The sequence below is a fragment of the Arachis ipaensis genome, chromosome B2, assembly GCF_059453495.1.
Source record: "Arachis ipaensis isolate K30076 ecotype BB chromosome B2, ASM5945349v1, whole genome shotgun sequence".
NCBI classification, from domain to species: domain Eukaryota; kingdom Viridiplantae; phylum Streptophyta; class Magnoliopsida; order Fabales; family Fabaceae; genus Arachis; species Arachis ipaensis.
In genome coordinates, this window is record NC_142437.1 from 23,912,041 (window position 1) to 23,934,505 (window position 22,465).

Here is a 22,465-nt window from a genome sequence, read left to right on the forward strand (position 1 = left end):
CCCTTTTCTTCCATTTCACTCTGTCTCCTCCACGTTGAACTTGAGCTTTCTCAAGTTCAGCATGGAGTCCAATGCACACAAGAAGTTCAATTTGGCCTCCTCCACGCTGAACTTAGGAATTTTCAAGTTCAACGTGGAGTCTAAATTACAAAGGGAGAGTTACGCATGCTTCCATGCAGAACTTGGGATAATCCAAGTTCAGCGTGGAATCAAAAGGAAACAAACAAGACGTACTGCACTCACTCCACGCTGAACTTGGGAAATTCCAAGTTCAGCGTGGATGTCAACATCTCAAGTGGTCCCCAGGCTGAAGTATAAAGCTACGCAAGAAGCTAAATTAATTTTGATTTAATTTGTATTTTATTTTAAAATAGAAAAAGATATTATTTTAGTTTTAGGAAATATATTTTACATTAATTAGGATTAGATATAAAAGGGAAAAGAATCAGCCCTGCAGACTCTTCTCTTCTCCTCTCTTAGACCTCATTCCACAATTTACAGTTTTTTAGAATCCTAGTTTTTCTCTTTGAACCATGAGAAACTAAACCTCCACTGTTAAGGTTAGGAGCTTTGTCTATTGTATGGATTGATACTATTATTTTTCTATTTTAATTCATGTACTGATTTATATTTCAAGAATTGTTTTTGTTCTTTATATTATAAATTTGGGTGGAACGGAAGTATGACCCTTGTTCTAATTGATTTCTTGTATAACTTGGAAAAGCTCTTTACTTGAACAACAGCTTGAAAATATATTCTTCTAAATTTTTAATTATTTGGACTTAACGGGATACGTGACATATAATCCTCTTATATTTGGGTAATTAAGATTTCTGTGGCATATAAACTAGAATTAAACTTCACTCTCTAATTGGAATTAAGTGACCAAGGAATTGACGGTTGATGAATTTTAGAGGAGACAAAAAAGGTCTAAGGAATTAGGGTTTAGTCACATATATTTTGCCATGAATTAAATCTTGCATGATTAAAATAGTTAGTAAGAAAAGTCAATCCGAAAAATAGATAACTCTGAAGCCTTAACTATTTCTCCATATATTATTTACATCAATTTACTGCTTGCTTTCTGATATTCTGAATTACTATTAATGCTTTTGAACCTTCAAACACCATTTTCTACTTGCCTAACTAAGTAAATTAATCAACCATTGTTGCTTAGTCCATCAATCCTCGTGGGATCGACCCTCACTCACCTGAGGTATTACTTGGTACGACCCGGTGCACTTGCCGGTTAGTTTGTGGGTTATAAATTTCGCACCACTTAACCATATGCTTGTGGTGTAAAAGTGTCAAGTAACCTTTGAGACTGAGCACTTAAAGTGGTGACCCAATGCTGTTACAGAATATGCCTAAGGCTCTGAGTACCACTGTCTGGGAGAAAAAGCAAAGAAAAAGTCGAGCCCAAAAGGTTCCCCTAGTTAAGTGCTTGTGGTGTTTATATTTTAAGTTAAGCTTAAAAAAAAAACACTTAGAGTCATGGCTAGGCTCAAAGGTGAAAAGCACCAAAGAAAAGAAAAGTTGTATTCAAGAATCAACTAGAGCCTAAAGAAGAGAATCAATAATATCATCTGAGTTCTAGTTCTTAAGAACATCAATATTTCTGAGCTTCAAGGGATAGTGAGATGCCAAAGCTATTCAGAAGTAGAGTATCATTGGCTCCATTCAGTAATTAGATCTGAGCTTGATTGACAACTCGAATCTTGTGTATTTTCTCTTCCTTGGTCCTATATTATTTTTGGTTGCTTGAGAAAAAGTGATCAAAAACAATTATCAATAGTTAGGAGGGTCAAAAGTGATCTAAAGCTCAAAAGAGTGATTTTCCCTAACCATATGCTTGTGGTGTAAAAGTGTCAAGTAACCTTTGAGACTGAGCACTTAAAGTGGTGAACCAATGATACAGAATATGCCTAAGGTTCTGAGCACCACTGTCTGGGAAAAAAAGCAAAGAAAAAGTCGAAACAAAAGTCGAAGCCTTAAAAAGTGATCTAAAAAAATTTAATTTAAAATAAACAAATTTATATTTATTTTTGACAATGCAAGATATTAATTTAATTTGTAGATATCATATTAATGATCGTTCTTTAATTATCAAGAAGAGAATGTGCTAGTATTGTTTAAAAAGATAGAAGAACTCTCATTTAATAAAAAAATTTTCACATAAACAATTGAGAATATTTGTGCAAATGCTTATAAGGGTAACACTTCGAAATTTGTATGCAATGCAAACTAAATTACCTATGAAGTCAAATGTGTAAGTTTTGGTCAATATCTTAAGAGTTTAAGTATATAAACAATGACCTTTATAATGCAATGACCTTTTAAATTTAGTTGTTATTATTATGGTTTGTACATTACATTTATGTAGGTATCATAGGTTAATGATTAAATAATATTTTTATGACATTTTAGAGTTAATAAATAAAATTATCTTTTAGTATATATTTTGTTATTTTTTATATTCTTTATTTATTATATAATTTTTAATAATATTTTATTATTCTGATCAATAAAAATATTATAAGATATTGGTTTTTGAAAAAGATAAAAAATTTCAAATGAATTGTTTTGGAATGTTTAGAATTTTTTAATAACTGTTTTAAGATTTTTTTTTTTTTTTTGCACCATAGGATTGGTCTAACACATGTGGATACTTAACAGCCATGTATGCGAGTTAACACTTTACGTCAGTAATCACTATCAAACTAGCAGAGAGATTATATTGTCTAGCAGAAATAAACGTTGGAGACTGTTTTGTGTATTTTAAAATTTGAGATTCTTTCGATTTTTAAAATTCCAGAGACTGGTTTGAATAACTACTAAAAAAATTCTTATAGTATTATTTTGGTTTTAATACTTCTATTACATATACCAACTAAATCTCTAAAGTCACTCAAATTTACGATTTTTATTATTTTAGTGTCTTAAATATTTAAATGTTGTACCTAAGACTAAAATACAGAGATAGAAATACAAGGACAAAGAAACAGAGACAGTTTCTAATATTTTTATGCTTTTGTATTATTTTTGGAAGCAATTGACAAAAACTTGTCAAATATCTTTGTTTTGTATTTAGAAAGATAGATACAATTAACTAAATACATAACAAAAGACATTATATACCCTTTTGATTTTTTTAAAAATTATAATATTTTTCCGATCAAATCCCATCTTATAATAAAAGAAAACTCTTCTCTATGTCCTTTTGATCTTTTTCGATTAAATCCCAGTTGGTTCAACATTTATCTTCTTCACTTCACATTTATACTCTTCCTTGTTCCTTCATTTTCTTAATCCTTCATTTTTTTTACTCCACCCTCATATTCTTCCTTCATCTTTTTCGCCCTTTTATCTTTTTCACTCTTACTTCTGCAGTTACGATACCTGTAAGCATAGGGTGGAGGTAAATTTTAGGGACGACCAAGCCAAGGTAACACATATGAAGAAAAAAAAGAGATAGAGGAAGAGGAGGAGTCAGAAGAAATAACACTAAAAAAAGAATATGAAGTTAGGATTTTAATAAAAGAAGGACAAGTTTTAGTATTTGCAAAATATATTAAGGGTAAAAAAAATATTAAAATAACCTCTAAATTATGTGACTCCATGTCTTAACTAGAGACTGATACAAAAAATTGAATAAAAAATATGTACAAAAATATATATTTTATCTGTCTTTTAAATTAAATATATTATAAAATATGATAGGGTTAAGTTCAATTTTGGTCCCTAACGTAGGGGTCGAAAATTTATTTCGTCCCCAACTTTTTTTTGCTACAAAATGGTTCCCAAAATTTCAGTTTGTTTTAAAATCGTCCGACGGACGAAAATACCCTCCCTCCCCTCTTCTTCCTCAACGCCCATCTTCTTCCTCAACATTAACCAGAAACCAGAAGCAGATGCACAAACCCAGAAGAACAACAATGGATCTAAGCAGTATCAAAATTCCAAATTCAAGCCAAATTAGAACTCAGAACTCAGAAAAATCATCATCATCAAAACTCATAACTCAGAAAAAATCATCATCTGAACTCAAACAAACAATAATAAAAACAGCAAGAAATAGAAGAACAACAATAATAGAAGAATAACAACCCAGAACTCAAAATCATCGTCATCTTCAAAACTCAAAACCCAAAATAAAAAAAACGAAAACTCATAACTTAGAACTCAATGGATAATGGAATCAAAAGAACAACAACAACACAGAAACCAGATTGATAATCATAAGCATGCAGAAGCAGCAGAACCAGAAGAAACCACAAGAAACCAGAAACCAAAAACCGGCGAGGAGCAGCGACCCCAGCGGCCGAGCAAAGAGCGGCGGCGTCCGTGAAGACTGGTGGCGGCGGTGAAGACCCTTTCCCTTCCCCCTCTTCTTCCCAAAACCCCCCCATCTCCCCTCTTCTCCCTTCGCGTTCCCTTCCCCCTTTTCCCGAGGAGCAGAGCAGCGGCAGTAGCAAAGAGCGGCGGCAGCGAAGAGCGGCAACAGCGAAGAGCGGCGGCAGTAATGAAGACCGGTGGCGGCGGCGAGGAGAGTAGAAGAAGAAGAAGAAGAAGAAGAAGGAGGAGGAGGAGGAGGTGGTGGTGGTGGTGGTGTGGTGCGGTGCCGGAGGGGGGCAAGGCGGCAGGCGGCGGTGCGATGGTGCGGCGGTCCCCCTTCCCTCCCCCCTCCCCCCTCCCCCTTTTTCTCGCGCCCCCCTGCTTTCTTTCTCTCCCACCCCCCTTCTCGTATCCCTTTCTTTCTTCTTTTTTTATTTATTTTATATTTATTTTATATTTATTTTATTTTATAATTTTTTTAAATGAGGGGTAATTTGGTAATAAAAAATAAAATTGGTAGAAAGGACAATTTTAAAACAAACTGAAACTTTGGGGACTATTTTGTAGCAAAAAAAAAAAAGTTAGGGACGAAACAAATTTTCGACCCCTACGTTAGGGACCAAAATTAAACTTAACCCAATATGATATTATCTTTTGTCTTTTACTCTAAAGTGCATTCGAATATTATAATATTTTTTATATTTAAATTTTGTTTTTAAAAATTTATCTAAATATAAAATAATAAAAATATTTTTTTCAAAAGTGAAGACATAATCTAGCCTACAAATAAGGGTGTGTTTGACAAACTCACAGACACATTAGAAGAAAAAAAGTACGTTACAACTTCTTAAAAGCTTCTTTTTTTATTTGGTTAATTCTTCTCTATATAAAGGCAGAAGTGATTTTATTCACAAAACCACGTATACAAGAAGCTATAATTTCTAACTTATGCGTTACATTAATTGGCTTTTAGCCATTGACATTCAATATTTATTTTTCTTTTACCAACTTTATCCTTTATACATATTATTATATTATTTATATAATTTTTATTATTTCTCTTTATATATGAGTTTTTTTATTATTATTTATTATTTATACTTTTTATTAATTTTTGTTTGATATTATATATTTTTATAATGGTACTTTTTTGTGCATTATATTTATCATTATCTTTTTATAATATAATTTATTGATCCCATTAGATAAAATAAATTAAACAAAAAAATTAACTATAAATAATAATAATAGTAAAAAATTATAGCGTACTAAAAAAGAGTATTGAGAATACTAAAAATATACTATATAAAAACATATAAGAAGAAAATATTAAAAAAATTAAACATATATAAAAAAATAACATTATAATTTAATGTCATATTATTTTTAGTAATTATCTATCTAAAAGTGATATTTTAACTAATATTATCCAAATAATATTTATTTTATTAAAATCAATTTTAACATAGAGTTGTCAAACATAAATTATATTGACACAAACTTAATTCTATTCAAAATCAAATCTATAAAATTACTTTTATTCAATTAACCAACCACAATCCAAACACACACTAATAAGTCAGATTACACGTGAGAAAGCAAATGATGGAGTGAGAAAAATGTGAAAAATAAAACAGTAATCATTAACAAGAACGCAAGGAGAGAAAATGTTGCTCCAACTAAATAAACTGGACGAATTCTGGCATGCTGCCTTTGAGAATGCCAAAGTCTACAGGGAAAGGGCAGAGATAGGAAGATAGCCTCAAGAGTTTTCGAGCCTGACCAAAAGGTTTTGCTATTCAATTCTAGGCTCTCAAGGGATGTACTTTCCTCCCCAAAACTATTGGGATCAACTTATCACCTCAATAGGGGAGCTAAGTTCAAATGTGGAGCAACTGAGGGTGGAGCATCAAGACCACGCCACTATCATCCATGAAATAAGAGAAGATCAAAGAGTTATGAGGGAAGAACAACAGAGGCAAGGAAGAGACATAGAAGAGCTTAAATGCTCCATTGGATTCACTAGAGGGAGTAGTAGCCGCCGTCACTAAGGTGGTCTCGTTCTCTTAATCACCTTGCCTAAGTTTTTTTTTCTGTTTTTCATCAGGTGTTATATCTTATTGTCTGTTTCTAGTGCATGATTATCTTTATTCATGTCTTAAGGCTATGAAATATTCCATATATTTCTCACCTTGCTTAAAAGAAAATTTTATTTGAAAAAGAAAAGTGAGATAGTTGAATTTCGAGTTATATATTAAGAATAGTTCAATTATCTTGATGTGGTGGTATTGCTTTTATTTTCTGAATGCATGAATGAACAGTGCATATTTGATGTTGGAGTTAAAGAACGTTGGATCTTGAAAGAATGATGATAAAAGTGAAGTATTATTGGTAATCTAAAAAAAATTCAAAAATTGATTCTTGAAGCAAGAAAAAGCAGCAAAAAGTAAAAAGCAATAAACGAAAAAAGAAAAAAGAAAAAAAAAGCAAAGAGAATGCAAAAAAAAAGGAAGAGAAAAAGCCAGTAGCTCTTTAAACCAAAAGGCAAGAGCAAGGATCCAAGGCTTTGAGCATCAATGGTTAGGAGGGCCTAAAAGAAACAAAATCTTGGCCTAAAAAGTTCAAATGAACTCCTCCCCCTAATTATATGCTTGTGGTGTGAAGGTGTCAAGTGAAAAGCTTGAGACTGAGCAGTTAAAGTCGCGATCCAAAGCAAAAAGAGTGTGCTTAAGAACTCTGGACACCACTGGCTGGGGATTCTAGCAAAGCTGAATCACAATCCGAAGGGGTTCATCCAATTAAGTATCTGTGGCGTTTATGTATCCGGTGGTAATATTGGAAAACAAAGTGCTTAGGGTCACGGCCAAAACTCAAAAGAAGCTGTGTTCAACAATAAAAAAGAACTAAACTAGGAGAGTAAATAATATCATCTGGATTCTAATTTTCTAAAGATGTCAATCATTCTGAGCTTCAAAGGAAATTGATATGCCACTATTCAGAAGTAAAAAGCTACTAGTCCCGCTCATCTAATTGAAACTAAGTTTCATTGAGAACTCTGAGATTTATTGTATCCTTCTCTTCTTTTTAATCCTACTTGTTTTTGGTTGCTTGAGGACAAGCAACAGTTTAAGTTTGGTGTTCTGATGAGCGGATATTTTATACGCTTTTTGACATCATTTTCATATAGTTTTCATTATGTTTTGTTTAAGTTTTATTATATTTTCAAAGGTTTTAGTGCAAAATTTATATTTTTAGATTCCACTGAGTTTGTGTATTTTATGGTGATTTCAGGTATTTTCTGGCTGAAATTAAAGAGCTTTGGCAAAAGTCTGATTCAGAGACAGAGAAAAGACTGCAGATGCTGTCGGATTCTGACCTCCATGTACTCGAAGGAGAATTTCTGGAGCTACAGAAATCCAAATGGAGCGCTCTCAACGGCATTGGAAAGCTAACATCCAGGGCTTTCTAGAAATATATAATAGTCTATACTTTTCTCTAAAAATGAAGGGCCAAAACTGGCGTTCAACGCCAGCTACCTACCCCATTCATGGCGTTGGATGCCCAAAAAGGAGCAGCTGGCGTTCAAACGCCCAAAAAGGAGTCCAAAGCCAGCGTTCAACGCCCAAGAGGGAGTACCACACGTGAAGACACCCTTAGCTCAGCCCAAACACTCACCAAGTGGGCCTCAGAAGTGGATTTTCTCACTACAAGATCATTCTATCATATTTTTGTACTTCTTAGTCATTAGATTAGTATATATAGGAGAAGATCAACCATGTTTAGGATCTCTCCAGCATATCTTCTTCACCCACTTTTACATTCGAACCTTTCATTGTAAGCTATGAGTCACTAACCTCCTAGATTAAGGTTAGGAGCTCTGGTGACTTACTGACCACAGGAAGAAGATGGAACAGAGAGCTTATTGAATTAATCTTTTCCCCTTAAATAAGAACTCGCATCCTCTCTATAGAGCTGAATAATAACAGCAAGGACTCTCTAATTTGGGCCTTGAACTCCAAGAAGCAATATGATGTGGCATCTGGATATGTGGTTGCGTACGGCTTGCGCATGAGCCGATCAATCAGCTACCTGGAATCATGCAAAATCCAAGAAGCTGGAGAAAAAAATTTGGGGCTTACAGTTACCAATAAAGATTAAAATTTTTTGTGGAGAGCTGTGCATGAAAGATTACCTGTACTGAGCCTCATCCACTAGCATTTCCAATCGACTCCACCTTTGTGTCCTAGATATAAATTAACCCAGAAAACCATCATCCACTACCTCCGATGGTGCGACCCTGCTCAGGAGGTACGGGGAGCAGTTGATTTGAAACTGGTGCAGCCATTGAAAAGTGGTTCCCTCTTTGTGGAGTGGTGGACCCAAGTACTATTAGGTGCTAGAAATGGGAGAGAAGGTAACCATGTTCCTCAACATCTTCACTGCTCTTTGTTGGGCATTGTGGAAAGCATGTAATAAAGAAGTGTTTGAAAATGAGAAAACTCCTATCCAACAGATCTCGAACTCCGCAAGAAAAATTTGCCAAGAGATGAATAGAAGACAAATTTCCTAATTTTCTAGTGTATTTTTCTTTCTTTAGTTTATTAGTTATTATTGTAGTCACTTATGACTTCAATTGGGAGAACCCACTACTATTTCTTTGGTCTCACATTGAACTTTGTATCACTTTCTTAAAATAATGCAATTACTTTCACATTGGAAAAATACCTACTATTTCTAGAAGAAAAAATGCAAGTGAAAATAAAAGTTATGTAAGATGAAATAATGAAATTGATGTTCATAGCAACGATAAAAAAGTAAAGTATAATTATTGTTCAAAATCTATCAATGGACGAATTTTTATGAAGTTTTGATTGTGCTGTAATTTAAAATAGATGCATACTTGTAGAAAATTTGAATGTATTCTAACATACTATTTTAATTTATTACGTTTTTTGTGGTTGAAATTACTACGTGTTTTAAAAAAGTATATATATATATATATATATATATATATATATATATATATATACTTTTACAAAATGCATAATGGTAAACTCGTACGAATTTACGAATCAAGTCTAAATCAGCTCTATGAGTTTACTTAAACTCACGAATTTAACCACCTTACTCTTCACTCAATCAATTTAATATATGGTGTAAATGTAAAGGTTTCCTGGGGTTGAGTGCGCGCAGGAAGATAGAACAAAAAGAACAATAACAGAAAATTAGGGTTGTATGCTGCAACTCATTGGTAAAATGGAATATCGGTATGATTTTAATCGTCTCAAGACAAAAAAAACCAGAAAAATTGATGATATACTTATTATTCCTTGTTTCGACTGAGATCAAGACTTGTCCCAAAAATTACAGGATACAAACCAATTAGTGTTATTTCATCACTGCTGCGATGCTCAAAAGGAGAAATGCAAGCTCATTTGCTTCTGAACCTTAGTTCCCAGGAAACAGAAAAGCTAGCAAGGTTCAAATAAAAGCTTCTATAGTCTTGTATTCACTCAAAACAAAACCTAGCAGCTTTGATAAACCATTCATTCTTGAATGGCTGCAGGGCCATTGACCTCCTGTAGAACAGCAAAAAGTAATTAACAGAACAAAGAAACTCAAAAGTCCATAGCAGAATTAGCGGCTACCTTATTCTCAATCACCACCCCATCAGGAATTTCCAGTCTCAAGCCAGGTTTTGCAGTAATAGTCACTTGCCCCTGACAGGTGTGTCACAGAAAAAGCAATTGTTAGTCATAACACTTGCCCTTTCCAAATATATAAAATATATAAGATTTTGAGGCATTATATACACCAAAACTCCATGATTCATTTATCACTTAAACATGGAAAAAGAAAAAGTATAGTTTTTTCTTAAATTTTGAAAAAAGAAGGGGCCCCGGGGGTGGGGGGGTGATTTTATGAAACACACAGCACAACACACTGCACTGCAAAATCAAATGCAATTTTTTATGTATCCAACACGCATATCATGCCAAAGAGAAAACATAATATCTATTATACCTTGAAAGTAATATTAGCTCCAAACCACACATTGCCTCTCACGGTCAAACTATCTAAACCAACTATGCTTGGAATGGATTTGAAGCGACTTTGAAAGTCACCAATCTGGGAATGAAACAGAAGATTCATAATAAAAAGGGAATAGCTAGGCAAAGGTATGACAAGAAACCAGTATATCATCTTTACCTTTTGAAATTCAGGTCCCAGATCTATCACAGGATTTAAAGGGTTAGTCCTAGCTGGATTACGAGTTAAGACACCTTCTTTACATGTGTAAAGATCTGACTGCAAGAATACATATTTGGGGAGAGTGGAAATTAGTCAAATAGAACAAAGTATGCTTCTGAGTAACAGAATATACAAATTACATGTACATCAGGCCAGAATCACCTGTAGCAGAAGTAAATCTGACGTTGCATCCAGGGGAAGAAAACGTGGTTCAGGTACACTGACACCAATCAATTTATCGAAGAACTGGCATCCAAACAAAGAAGCCTACACTTAAAAGACCAACTAAGAACTTCATATCTAGCAGAAAACAACTTGTAATACCAGTCAGCAGCTTCTTAATCATTTTCTTTTAGGAAGACAGTTATGAGAGACTTTAAAACTCACTATGGATCAAAACAAGAATAAGTTTCCTAGATAAGACAGGTGCCACTAGAGCATAAGGCGTCTAAAATCAACCAACAATTTAGTATCCACTCTAACTAAGCTTGTTAACTCAAATATTACATTATACTTAATGGTACTGTGCATATGTGCATAGCATTAGCAGTACTAATTCCTTACAGATCAACACAATACAAATGAGATTCAATATACACGGTCACATACACATCATAAGTCAGTAAATCCTAAAAATATACAACAGAACCTGCATCATTAAAGGCATGTGTTATCAACATGCAGTCTAAAATTTATTCCTTGGTGGAGAGCCCAAAGGATTAGTGAACAGGTGTACTACAAGCCAATCAGCCTAAGGTAGTTCATATTCTAACTCCTTAGTGACCTGGTCCACCTCTCCCTACCTCCAATCAAAGGATATGTGGGTTTGCACATAGAAGGTGCCTTGCAAACATTTGTCAAAGAAGCAAAGCACGTATTCTAGGGACAAAGAAGCAGCAGCTACAAATAAACATCCAAGTTCCTACAGATCTTGCTCATACATTTTAAAGGATAGGGACAAAGAAGCAGCAGCTACAAATAAACACAACAATATTATGCATATACCTGCATTACTGATCCATCTGCTGTTTCTTACACAAGTGTTTTATCATGGTCATTTTTGTGCGAGCAGTAACCCCTTGAATTCAATTTTACAGAAGATCACAGAAGGGTAATGATAGATAGGGAATGGTACCTTCAAAACTGAGGACTTCTTTTGCTTCAGTTTATGCGAGTCAACAAGCCTCTTAATGGCACTTAAACTCACCCACCTACACGGGGATAGGACAAATTATCACAATTTGTAAATTTTGGTTAGAGATGCACAAAAAGAACCAGCATTTGACTCACGTGTTTGTTGTATCTATTAGTTTGAAATTTTCCTTCAATGTATGAACCAGCAGATATAGACCAACAAAAGGAAAAATTAGAATATAATATAATATTTCCATGAGTCTTGTCAGAATCACAATATAAAAACATCAAGGACAACCTCATAAAATAAAACAAGGTAATTTTGAGCAGTGATTATTTGGAAAACGGAATTTACAACTTACATGTTTGGTTTGGTTCTGAGCAATTTCCCCAAGCTGCAGAAATTACAACAATATTCTTACAGGTTAGCAGCTGCCAAATTACCTCAACAACCTTATCCGCATTTGACAAGAACCAGTAGGTCGTGATTCCTATAACTTAAGATCTAAATCAGAATATGTGTGTGTGTGTGTATGTTTCAACTCAACTATGATACAGAATATTACCAAACGGGTAAACTAGCATAAATTATACGCTTAATGAATCTATTAATCCCCGAACATTTTGGGAAAATTATAATAAGCCCTTAAAACTTTGAAAATTTATGAGTAAGTTCCTAAATTTACAAAATGTTTGTAAGGTCCTTGGACACATACGTTCATTGAAAAATTTGTCAATGATAATGAAAAATTCTCAGAAATAAACTTAATCGGAAAATAGCACACAAGATTAGATCTTAGAATAGCCCAAGGACTAAGAGAGTTAATTACCCAAAAATTCACAGGCTTGCTGATCTGGTATTCAATAATTAGCACAAAGCATAAATAATAAAGAGGGTGATGTATGCAGGAAAGGCTGAAGGCAAAGGATATAAACCTTGAAATTCATTGGAGTTGAAATTAAATGAAATGAATTGCTTGGTGTCACCTGGAAAGAGAGAAAAGACATGAGACAAGAAACTCCGATACCTTAAAAGGGAAGTTGTAGTCTTACACATAATAATGAGAACATAAATCTGTACCTCCATGCAACACTCAATATCATTTGTCACCAAATGATTTAGTATATCTACAAGATGCAGTCAAGGTAGACAGCAATCAAAATATTTGAATCTAAATGCTAGTCAAGAAGCAGTGACTTGCAAGAAATAATTTTAGTGACAAAAATAAAGATTATAAGGATACTTGGATCAATGACGGTAGCCACATTATCCTTGTTGATCAAAAGGATATACTCCTTACCCTGGAAAACATTATTTAAAAACCTAGTCAACAAGTAACAAACGATATAAGTGCATCACACATATATGTACACATTTTAATTATGGCCTTGTGTTGTAAGTAATTCCATCCAAGTTCCTACAGATCTTGCTCATACATTTTAAAGGATAGGGACAAAAGAAGGAAGAGTGCTCAACTGAAAAGGAAGTTCATACCTGTGACAGTAAAAAATCAAGGGTTCCACTAGTCATCAGCGAACGAAATATATCACCGTTATAAAAAGGATGTCCTCTGACATATAAAGTTAACATATTGATATAAGACATTAAAGTATTTACCATGTAATCCAACTTTCTCATTGCAGAACATAAAATTCAATAAATTGGAATATCAATGCTGCCAAATTTCACCAATTTACGCTTTTATTGATAATGATAATTGGACCATTTGATAATTTTGTATTTCTATTAATGACTACTTAATATTAACATCTGTAATATATAGCTACAGCCAAATATATGTTTGAAGTAATATCATAAAACTCAAGGTTTGTTATATACATAGCTAATTAGAAACTAGGGACCTAACACTAATTGAGTGAAAGATGGGCTACGGTGGGTTTTATAACTAACTTGCCTAGTTGAAAAGTGAATGCAGGAGAGTGGGCATTCTGTTATGAGAGCGAGGTGGGAACAGTAAAGGGCTGTGGGAAGTAGTGAGAGGGGATGGGAAAATAGAGACAAAAGATAGGATCAGATTCTAGGAGAGATTCAGGTCTCTCGAATACCTGATATCTTTGTTTTACCTTCTTTTACTGAATAATAATAACCAATAATGGGAAAATTGGGTGATATCTCACTGATATCACTGCATCTCCCCTGCCCTTCAACTACCCCTGGAGAGCCACTGATATCACTTATATCACTCTATCAACACTGACCGAGCGGTAGCCACTTTGCTATCGGCTATCAGTATTCGGTATTCACCTTAATCCAGCCTACTACCCGATGTGGGATGTTGGACACCCCATAATACCCAAGTCCCTAAGAAGGTACTATAGTGTACCATGACAATAATATTCAATCTGTCATTCCAATATTTTATAAGAAACCATACTTAACTATCTTCTATAATCCCACATCGTATGACACGTGAAGGCAGACTATATCTTGGTATCAAAAATAAAGAAACTACAAAAGCCTATGTTACAAGCACTTTTACATGGCAAACTAAATTCACAAGATGTCAGGTAGAACATAATATGTAGCTGGACGTATTTTTGTAGATTTATTAAATCACCTACATCTATTTTGCTCACAACAAAACGAATTCAAGAAAGACAAGCTTCGCATAAATTTAAGTTACTGTTATAAAAGAAAGTACTACTGAAATGGTAATGGTAATGTTAATCTGAATACTATTAGAATCTCCAAAAACAATTTCTGCTGAAAGTTTAAATCTCTTAGTCTACAGGCATGCATGTGAACATATAGAATCCAATTTCAGACATGGGTATTCTAAGGATGACATACACTTCCTCCTTGCTGTAATGTCCGGTTAATGATTCCAATTCTAGACCTTCACCTTCACCTTCACCCTATATACATGTGATGCATTGATAATCAGAAATCACATAATAACATCAATTAATAAAAAATATGAAACACATTCAAACCTGTTTAATCCTCTGTACATCAACAGTTGATCCCTGATACTTTTCCAACACCTGAACAGAAGGTTGAAGATTTTAATAATAAGTAATAACTAAGGTTGCAGAATCAAATAATGATATCGAAATCCAAATGGCAATTCACCTTTAGAGTATTGTCATGGGTGTCATCTTTGCTCAAAAGAAGCAATGGAACCTTGCATCCATACTTGGAGTATAGGGTCTTACAAACAAAGGCAACAGTAAATTAAAACCCTAAATAAAAGCAACAAATATGAAAGCTGGATATACTTCAACTCTATGAGACGTGTGCTCAATCTGCACTATTGATAAAAGGTTGAAGTGGGATGTAATGAATAATTTAAGGAGAGTATTAAGCGTGTAACATGTGTGATTACCATACTCGTATATTAAGAGTAAAAAACAAAAAAATTGAAGTCTGAAGGCTCACCTGAATCTGGTTAATTATTAAATCCAGAAATGTAAGTCCATTGCAAATACCAACTGCAGATCTACACAGGGAAGAAAAACATCATCGGTGTAAAGCGTGAAATGTGGAATTAAAAGCAGCAGCAACAGGCGGAGGAAATATACACATCAAACATGTTGGGGGAGAAACAGAGAAAGGCTAACGAAGCCCTCCTAAAAAGAAGGTCTATTCAATTCTTGATTGCCTAAATGAAGTGAGCATTATACGAACAGCAAAAGAAGACTCTTACTTGGGGCCTTCCAAACCCATATCTCTTGGTGAGGCAGCATCGAACTTCAAAACAACAAGTTTGTCCAAAAGCTTCTTAGTTTCTTCCATATCTGCTACCAACGAGAAAATCGCTGAGCTCCAATTTTCAAGAGACAATAATGAGGATCGGTAGAGAAAATAGATGGCCTACCTTGAGACAAGGGAGGTAAAGTGGCGTAGGGGAAGACAGTTACGTCGAGGTTTGGCAAATCGATCTTCGCAGCCTTACCTGCTTGAATTTGGAGAGATGCTGCTTCTTTGAGCTTGCCCTTCTCTTTCTCAAGAAGGAGGGTCTTGGTGAGGAGGTTGCAGAACAAGTAGACAAACTGGACAGAAGGATTGGCGGGAACGGGATAAGCGACACGGGAGAATGAATGGAGGGGCATGGAGGAGTCGACAATGGCGACGACGGGGATGTGAAGATTGTGAGCCTCGTTGATGACGGAGGACTTGGAGTCGGTGTCGAGGATGAAGATGCAGTCGGGGGGCTGGGTGGGGCCGAAGACGAGCTTCTTGTTGCGAGAGCGGAACTTCTTGGGGCTGTAGCTGTTGGTAAGGAAGCCGCCAGTGCGCCAGAGGGAGTTGGTGGAGGGGGAGTAGGAGCCAACGCGGGTGGTCATAAGGTGGAAGATGTCGTCGAAGAGAGGGTTGGTGTTGATGAACATGAACCGACCGTTGCGGCTTGCAAGGGACCCCATGAAGTTCAGGGCGCTCCTCATGCATATCAGGGTTTTGTCCGAATCTATGATTGCCATCTTGTTCCTCATGCCATACGTGTACTCCTTCAGGTGATGCGCCGCCACTCTCCGCCCCATTTGTGCATTCGTGCTCAGCAGCTTCTGTATCACTATCGAATGCACCGTCATCCTTTCTTCCGATTCACACTCGCTCTTAGGGTTTGGGGTTTATGCTTCTCCCTTCAGCCTCTTTTACTGCTAGTCTACTGCACTCCAAATCTCTTCTCTTCTTCCTAGTGCTATTTTACGGATTATGTTCTTCAGATGTTAATGTTAATTACAATATTTGGCCTGAACGTGTGATTATCAAGGTTTTGGAAATTGAACCCTGCTCAAATTACTGATTTAACGGAAAAAACCGTTTTAGAATAGAATAATAAATATTATAAATAAACATCCTAAAATATAATTATAGTCTAATATAAATCTTAAAATAGGATTAGTAACAATGGAATGTAAAGGGACCTGATGCTGTGGAACACTAGCAGCCACTGTTGCTACATTACCAGCTGAATTCCTGAATTGAATCGGAAAAATAAAAGTGAACATTCTAACAGGTCAACACTCAACAACACAAACTTCCCAATATAGAATAGTAATCATTAATTGGCCCAAGCGAGAAATATTGTAATTTGATTTTGTCATAGTTCCCATTTACATTCATAATTGTTCATGTTGAGAGTAAACGGCACTATTAAAATTATCAAACATTTAACACCATAAGCATCTTAGTATCGACACAAAATGATTGCAGTCAGCACATTGAAATTTTGCTTATAAAACAACCACCATAAGTTATCAAGTATGCTCAACACTCTCATACCTTCCTCCTGATAACTGTTGAGCAGTGCTGTGAGCAGATGAGTCTAAAGGTTGATAGGGGCTGCTATTATCCAAGAGTCTAGCTTGAAGACTTGAATCTGAATTTAGAGCAGAAGCTGCTTGACCTTGACCAGAATCAAGTGGTCAGGTATACTACAGTTTAAGCTTTCAACATTACAATCCAATTTGATATAGCCCCAACAAAATAACTTCTTTCTTATGAGAGAAGAAACCCAATTTAGTTATTGCTAATTAGAATTGTTCATTCAAGCAAGTATGTAACATTTCACACATTCCCAATAATGAAGTAAACTTCTGAAGATAAGAAAAGTACATAATCGTCTTATATATATATAATCAGAAGTCAACTATAAGATAAAAATAGTATTTGAAAACAAAAGAATCCATCTGAGTGTTGCCAAATGCTTTAAATCTTGGGAAAATTCTCTTCTCAAGAACTAGTTACACAACTTCATATATCAGATTCGAACTGGAAATTGACCCGGTCATGGATTACTGGTTCAACCGGTGGATCACTAATTCACCCGGTTGACCCGGTCATAATTAAATAAAAATATAAAATTATAAAAATAAAATTAAAATCAAAAGTTAAAATTTAAAATGTATGTCTTCACAGACATATTAATAACAATCAAGTATCAATTCTTAGACATAACTATCGAATTTGGATCTTCTAAATTTTGGATTTCACTCTAGATGATAAAGTGTAATCTCTCACCATTTATTTCATAAGTAGGACAAAAAAAACATGAGAGTGAGAGATTACACTTTACCTTTTCAAGTGAAAACCCAAAATTTAGAAGATCCAAATTCATAACCAAAGTTCTGAGAACCAAACCGATCATCGAATCGCTCTAGTCACTGGTTCAGTAGTTCATTGGTCCAACCGGTCTAACCGTGATTCAACCAAAAAAACCGTTTTAGAATAAAATAATACATAAACTATAAATATACATCCTAAAATATAATAATTAATTAAAGCTTTTGGCGAAGATTTTTCTACCAATCTGGCTCAGTCAACAAGCACCAAACTAATAAGATGTAAAACTGATTTCACTCCAAAATGGCTTCTGCTTCTAAAATAACATCAAGTACCAAACTAACAAGCACCAAACTAACATAAAGTGAAATGGCTTCTGCTTCGCGTTTGCCCAATCCAAAAAGTGATAAATGGATATCACAAGAAGAACATCTCACGAAACATGATTCTTGAATACTAGATGGATCGAATTAAATTACAGCTATCTTTCTGATTTTAAGAGACAAAGCGACGAATTCCAATTATTATATATGTATACTCTACTTCACATGTGAATTTGGGGGAAAAACCACAATAATTCTGGACCTAAGGAATGCAGCAGCAATAACAATTATAATATAGTTTATACAAGCAACAAACCAATACCACAGTTGCAAAATTTCAGTTGCAGAAGCAACAATACACGTATATAGCAACAACACCACTGCCAACACATTGATCAACAATAAAAATTAACAACTACGTGCGAAAAAACAAAAGATTCAGAGGGAATTCGCAGAGAAGAGAGGCGGAACACACCAGTGAAGCAGAGTATAGCGGCACAGGTAGCAGAACAGAGCAGCAAAGATGACTGGGGAGAGTTGCCACGAATGAGAATCAGAACAGCAGAGGCAAAACCACAAGAGAGGCGTCCGTGACGACGACCACAGCAAGAGAAGCGGAAGCAAAACCAGAATTAAAGAAATAAATTAGAAAAAATCATTGAATGAGTCAAAAGCATAGAATCAATCCGAAACCAGAATTAATAAAAAAAAACAGAACAACAAATTCAAAGTAAAAAAAAAAATAGAATTAACAATCCAACCAAAGAATCAAGAACAACCCAACCAAAGAACAAATCAGAATCAACAATGGGGAGGACGAAGGAAGAATAAAAATAAATCAGAATCAAACCAACAATCAGAATAAAAAAGTTCAGAATAAAAACAAATCAGAATCAGAATCAAACTGAGGCTCCATTACAGTTTCAAATGCAAGGAAGGATGATGGCGCTGGAAACCGAGAGCTGGCGACGGAGGCTGGAACAGAAATGGCGCCGGCGACGGTGGAACAGAGCTTTGTGACGGTGGAACAGAGCTTCGCGACGGAGGCAGGAGGCGAGCCCGGCGACTATGCTTCCACTACTGAGAGTCTGAGACGTTAGCTGAGTGAGGGACCGAGTGAGATTCGAAGATCCAACCGGCGACGGCGTCAGGAGCAGTCCGGCGGCTGAACGAAAGGGAGGGACTGAGCTTGCCGGCGTTGAGAGGAACGGCCAGCTCGAGGGTGATGGGAGGGACGAGGGAGGGTGTGCTGCTGCGCCGTTGGAGAGTTGGAGTGAGTGAGGGTTGGTAACTGGTAAGGGTTGGGGGGTTACTGAATGCTAAACGGGTGTGTTTTGAGCGTTTTTTGGCAAAGTAAAAAAAACCGGCCGGGTCCCGGTTTGATTCAACTGACCGGTTACCAGCCGGTTTAGCGGTTCAATAACGGTTTTATTTTTTCCGATTTTGACATATAACCGAATCATAATTTTCATCGGTTCACAGTTTAATCGGTTCAACCAGTCAATTTAAACAACATTGTTCATAACTAATGACGCAAAAAGAGATAATAAACTAGCCAATAGTACAAAATACTTTCTCAATTTAAAGAACAAAACATAACACAGTCAGTAATTCAAATCCAAGAGGTGATCTGAAAATTGGCATCTATATCTCCATAAGACAAATTTAAAGCTTGACCAATATTTCTTTCATTTTGATTTGCATCTATATCTACATTTGTGTATCTTTCACAAATCAATACCAAGAATAATTCATATTAATACAAATAGAAAATATGGGAACAATAATTTAACTGAACAATTTTATTCTGAATTGCAGAGAGCACAAACCACATTTTCAACCGCAAATTCAACTATAATAATTTTTAGCAACAAAAAATTTAGCTAAAAAGATGATTTACAACAACAACAAATTTAGCTAAGTGATTATTTCAGCAAGACAAAAATAGTTTCAATCTTCAGTGATGATAATAGGTAACAAATTCAACTCAGTAATGATTTTCAGAAAAAAAATAATTAAGTAATTATTTTGACAAGACAACAATAAATTCAAGATTTATGGGCAATCAATGGCGAATTTCAGCAACACATTCAACTTTCAGTAACAAATTACTTTCGGCAACAAAATCAAAACCCACTGATGTAGCAACAAAATTGAAATAGAAAAAACAGGAATTTGTTAGAAATCACCAAATCGGTTCCTTTTTGTTTTTAAATATCATGACCTAGTCCCGGTGATATAAGCCGGCCGCGTCATCCGTTCTTCTGAAGACCGTCCGGGTCGATCCGGATTTCAACGGATCCGATACACGATCGGTCCAACGGATGATTCGGCTCATCCGGATGAGCAGATTTCCGGTCGAGCCGGGTTAGATAAATACATAAAGTAAGTTACCCGTAATTTATACTACAATTATTTTGACGAGTTAATAGTCAATTTCGTCCTCGAAAGTGTCCTCGATCTCCATTTTCATCCCCGAAAGTCAAAATTAATCAAAAACGTCCTCGAAAGATACCCGTGTTGATCACGTTCGTCCTTCCGTCTTCTCGGTTGATGAGATGGCAAACGGCCGCTTACGTGGCACGTTAACTGCCAAGCTGGCCAACGCCAGGGTGTAGGATGTTGTTGCTGACAAGATAAGTTTCGTTTAAGCCATCAAATTAGTCCTTCGAGTTTATAAACCTTAATTTCTTTCCCTTTTTGCCCCTCCATGAGTTCCCTCACAAGCCCCTCAACCTGCTCTCTCTTAACATCACACTCAATCTCCATCCCAATCCCCCATTTCTTGCATGCATAGAAGCTGTTTGTTTGTTGTTCTGTAAAGAAAGGCCAACATGCCATTGGAACTCCCTCACATATGCTCTCCAATGTTGAGTTCCACCCACAATATGTTAGAAATCCGCCAATTGATGCATGACACAGAACTTTCTCTTGTTGGCACCACCCCAATACCAATCCCCTCTCACATCTTTCAATCACATTCACATATTCATCACTTAATTTCCCATTACCATTATTATTATTATTATGCACAAGATTAGGCCTTATGACCCACAAGAAATGGTACTTGCTATTAACCAAACCCCAAGCAAATTCACTTAGTTGCTTTGGTGTCATAATCACTAAGCTACCAAAGTTCACATACACAACAGAACTTCTGTCTCTTTTATCCAACCATTCCAAGCATTTGTTGTCTTCCTTCCATAGATTCAGATCAATCGACTCCAATTGAGTATTTGAGTTTGAGAGCTGTTTGAATAGCATTGATAATGGACCAATGGAGTAGACATTGGAGTATTTGGCTCTGATGGCATCCAAAACCTCTGATTCTAAGTCTTCAAAGGTGTTAAGGATAACCCCTTTGGCATGCATAGCAGTGTTCACTTTTACTATGTTGTAATTGAACATTGCATCAGAAGGATTAGTAGTCCTAAGAAATGTGGGAAGATCTTTTAGTCTTGCTCCTTTCATTGCTGGAATCCAATCAACTTCAGTATCAAGATATCCATCAAGCAGATTCTTCTCATCTGAAAAGAATAAATTTTTATTTTATTCTATTAAAAAATTGTATGATACAAATAAAAACTTGTCAAAATATAATACAAGAGAGTACCTTTCAATGGGAAATAACCTCTTTTCCGAATCTCTTCAAAGTTAATGTATCCCAGCATGCCACAGGCACTGGGAGTGAAAAACACAAAAGTGAGGGATGTGGAACTCTTGAGCAACTTTCAAAGTGAACCATATAGCACCATCAGAAACTATGCAAGTAAGAGGAGGCACATCATCATGGTTTGGAGAAACAAGGCTTGCAATGAGTTTTCTGAAAGAACACAAGCCTTCAACATAGAATAAGAACATGAAAAACTGAAAAACTCTAACTTCAGCTTCTACAGTGCCCAACTTTCATGCCACCTTCACCCTCCATTCATCATACTCACCTTCAACCTCCATCTTTCTTTGTACCACACACACCCACTGCTTTAAATTCATCATCATCAACCCACTTAAAATAATTGCAGTGACTACCCTTCTGCAATTTCATATGGGAGTAAACAAAAAAATCAGAGAACACCCAACAGAAGATAAGAACATGAAAAAGCTTTAACTTCCTTTACCATCACTCACCCGATACCTTGGACATGCATGGAACAATCTATTCGGATTTTCCGCTGTCCCAGATTTCTTAATCACAGTCTTCAGCCCACAGAAACATGATCCATCATGAGCATTCACCCTCCTCCTTCGCATCGAAACACTGGATCCATGACTGTTGTGCGATGCATGTGACAAACCGCCACCACAACCACCATCTCCTCTCTCCATCCACGCAGCCAGCCAGGGATTACGCCTCCTAGTTACCTCTACTGCCACCGAAAGTGATCACCTCGAA

The 22,465-nt window shown here is 35.7% G+C and overlaps 1 protein-coding gene and 1 pseudogene across 6 annotated transcripts; both read right to left on the minus strand.

Moving 5' to 3' along the window:
* Positions 1–9,583: 9,583 nt before the first annotated feature.
* LOC107625109 (UTP--glucose-1-phosphate uridylyltransferase) lies at positions 9,584–19,390 on the minus strand. 6 transcript variants are annotated; one of them, XM_088505050.1, is made up of 22 exons: positions 18,992–19,390; positions 18,548–18,599; positions 16,970–17,084; positions 16,612–16,663; positions 15,561–16,486; positions 15,390–15,480; positions 15,122–15,182; positions 14,816–14,893; positions 14,677–14,727; positions 14,534–14,598; positions 13,217–13,292; positions 12,966–13,023; positions 12,803–12,849; positions 12,658–12,708; positions 12,084–12,116; positions 11,878–11,909; positions 11,723–11,798; positions 10,750–10,833; positions 10,546–10,644; positions 10,360–10,464; positions 9,984–10,055; positions 9,584–9,914 (listed from the first exon to the last, which is right to left on the minus strand). In XM_088505050.1, exons 5-22 carry the CDS (start codon positions 16,273–16,275, stop codon positions 9,882–9,884), a joined length of 1,827 nt encoding a protein of 608 aa, XP_088361176.1. In that variant the 5' UTR covers positions 16,276–16,486; positions 16,612–16,663; positions 16,970–17,084; positions 18,548–18,599; positions 18,992–19,390; the 3' UTR covers positions 9,584–9,881. The 6 variants fall into 6 exon arrangements, with proteins under 6 accessions (XP_088361176.1, XP_016183174.1, XP_020971325.1 ...); XM_016327688.3 differs by having other exon boundaries at positions 16,970–17,093; positions 18,992–19,385; XM_021115666.2 differs by having other exon boundaries at positions 10,750–10,854; positions 16,970–17,093; positions 18,992–19,385.
* Positions 19,391–20,727: 1,337 nt separating this feature from the next.
* LOC107627020 (7-deoxyloganetin glucosyltransferase pseudogene) lies at positions 20,728–22,027 on the minus strand (annotated as a pseudogene).
* Positions 22,028–22,465: the final 438 nt, after the last annotated feature.

Coding starts and splice junctions, on each gene's coding strand:
- LOC107625109 (XM_021115666.2), bottom strand. CDS start 16,275: ATGACGGTGCATTCGATAGTGATACAGAAGCTGCTGAGCACGAATGCA. Junction 15,481..15,560: donor TTTACCTCCCTTGTCTCAAG/GTAGGCCATCTA, acceptor CGTTGGTAGCAG/ATATGGAAGAAACTAAGAAG. Junction 14,599..14,676: donor ATGTACAGAGGATTAAACAG/GTTTGAATGTGT, acceptor ACATGTATATAG/GGTGAAGGTGAAGGTGAAGG.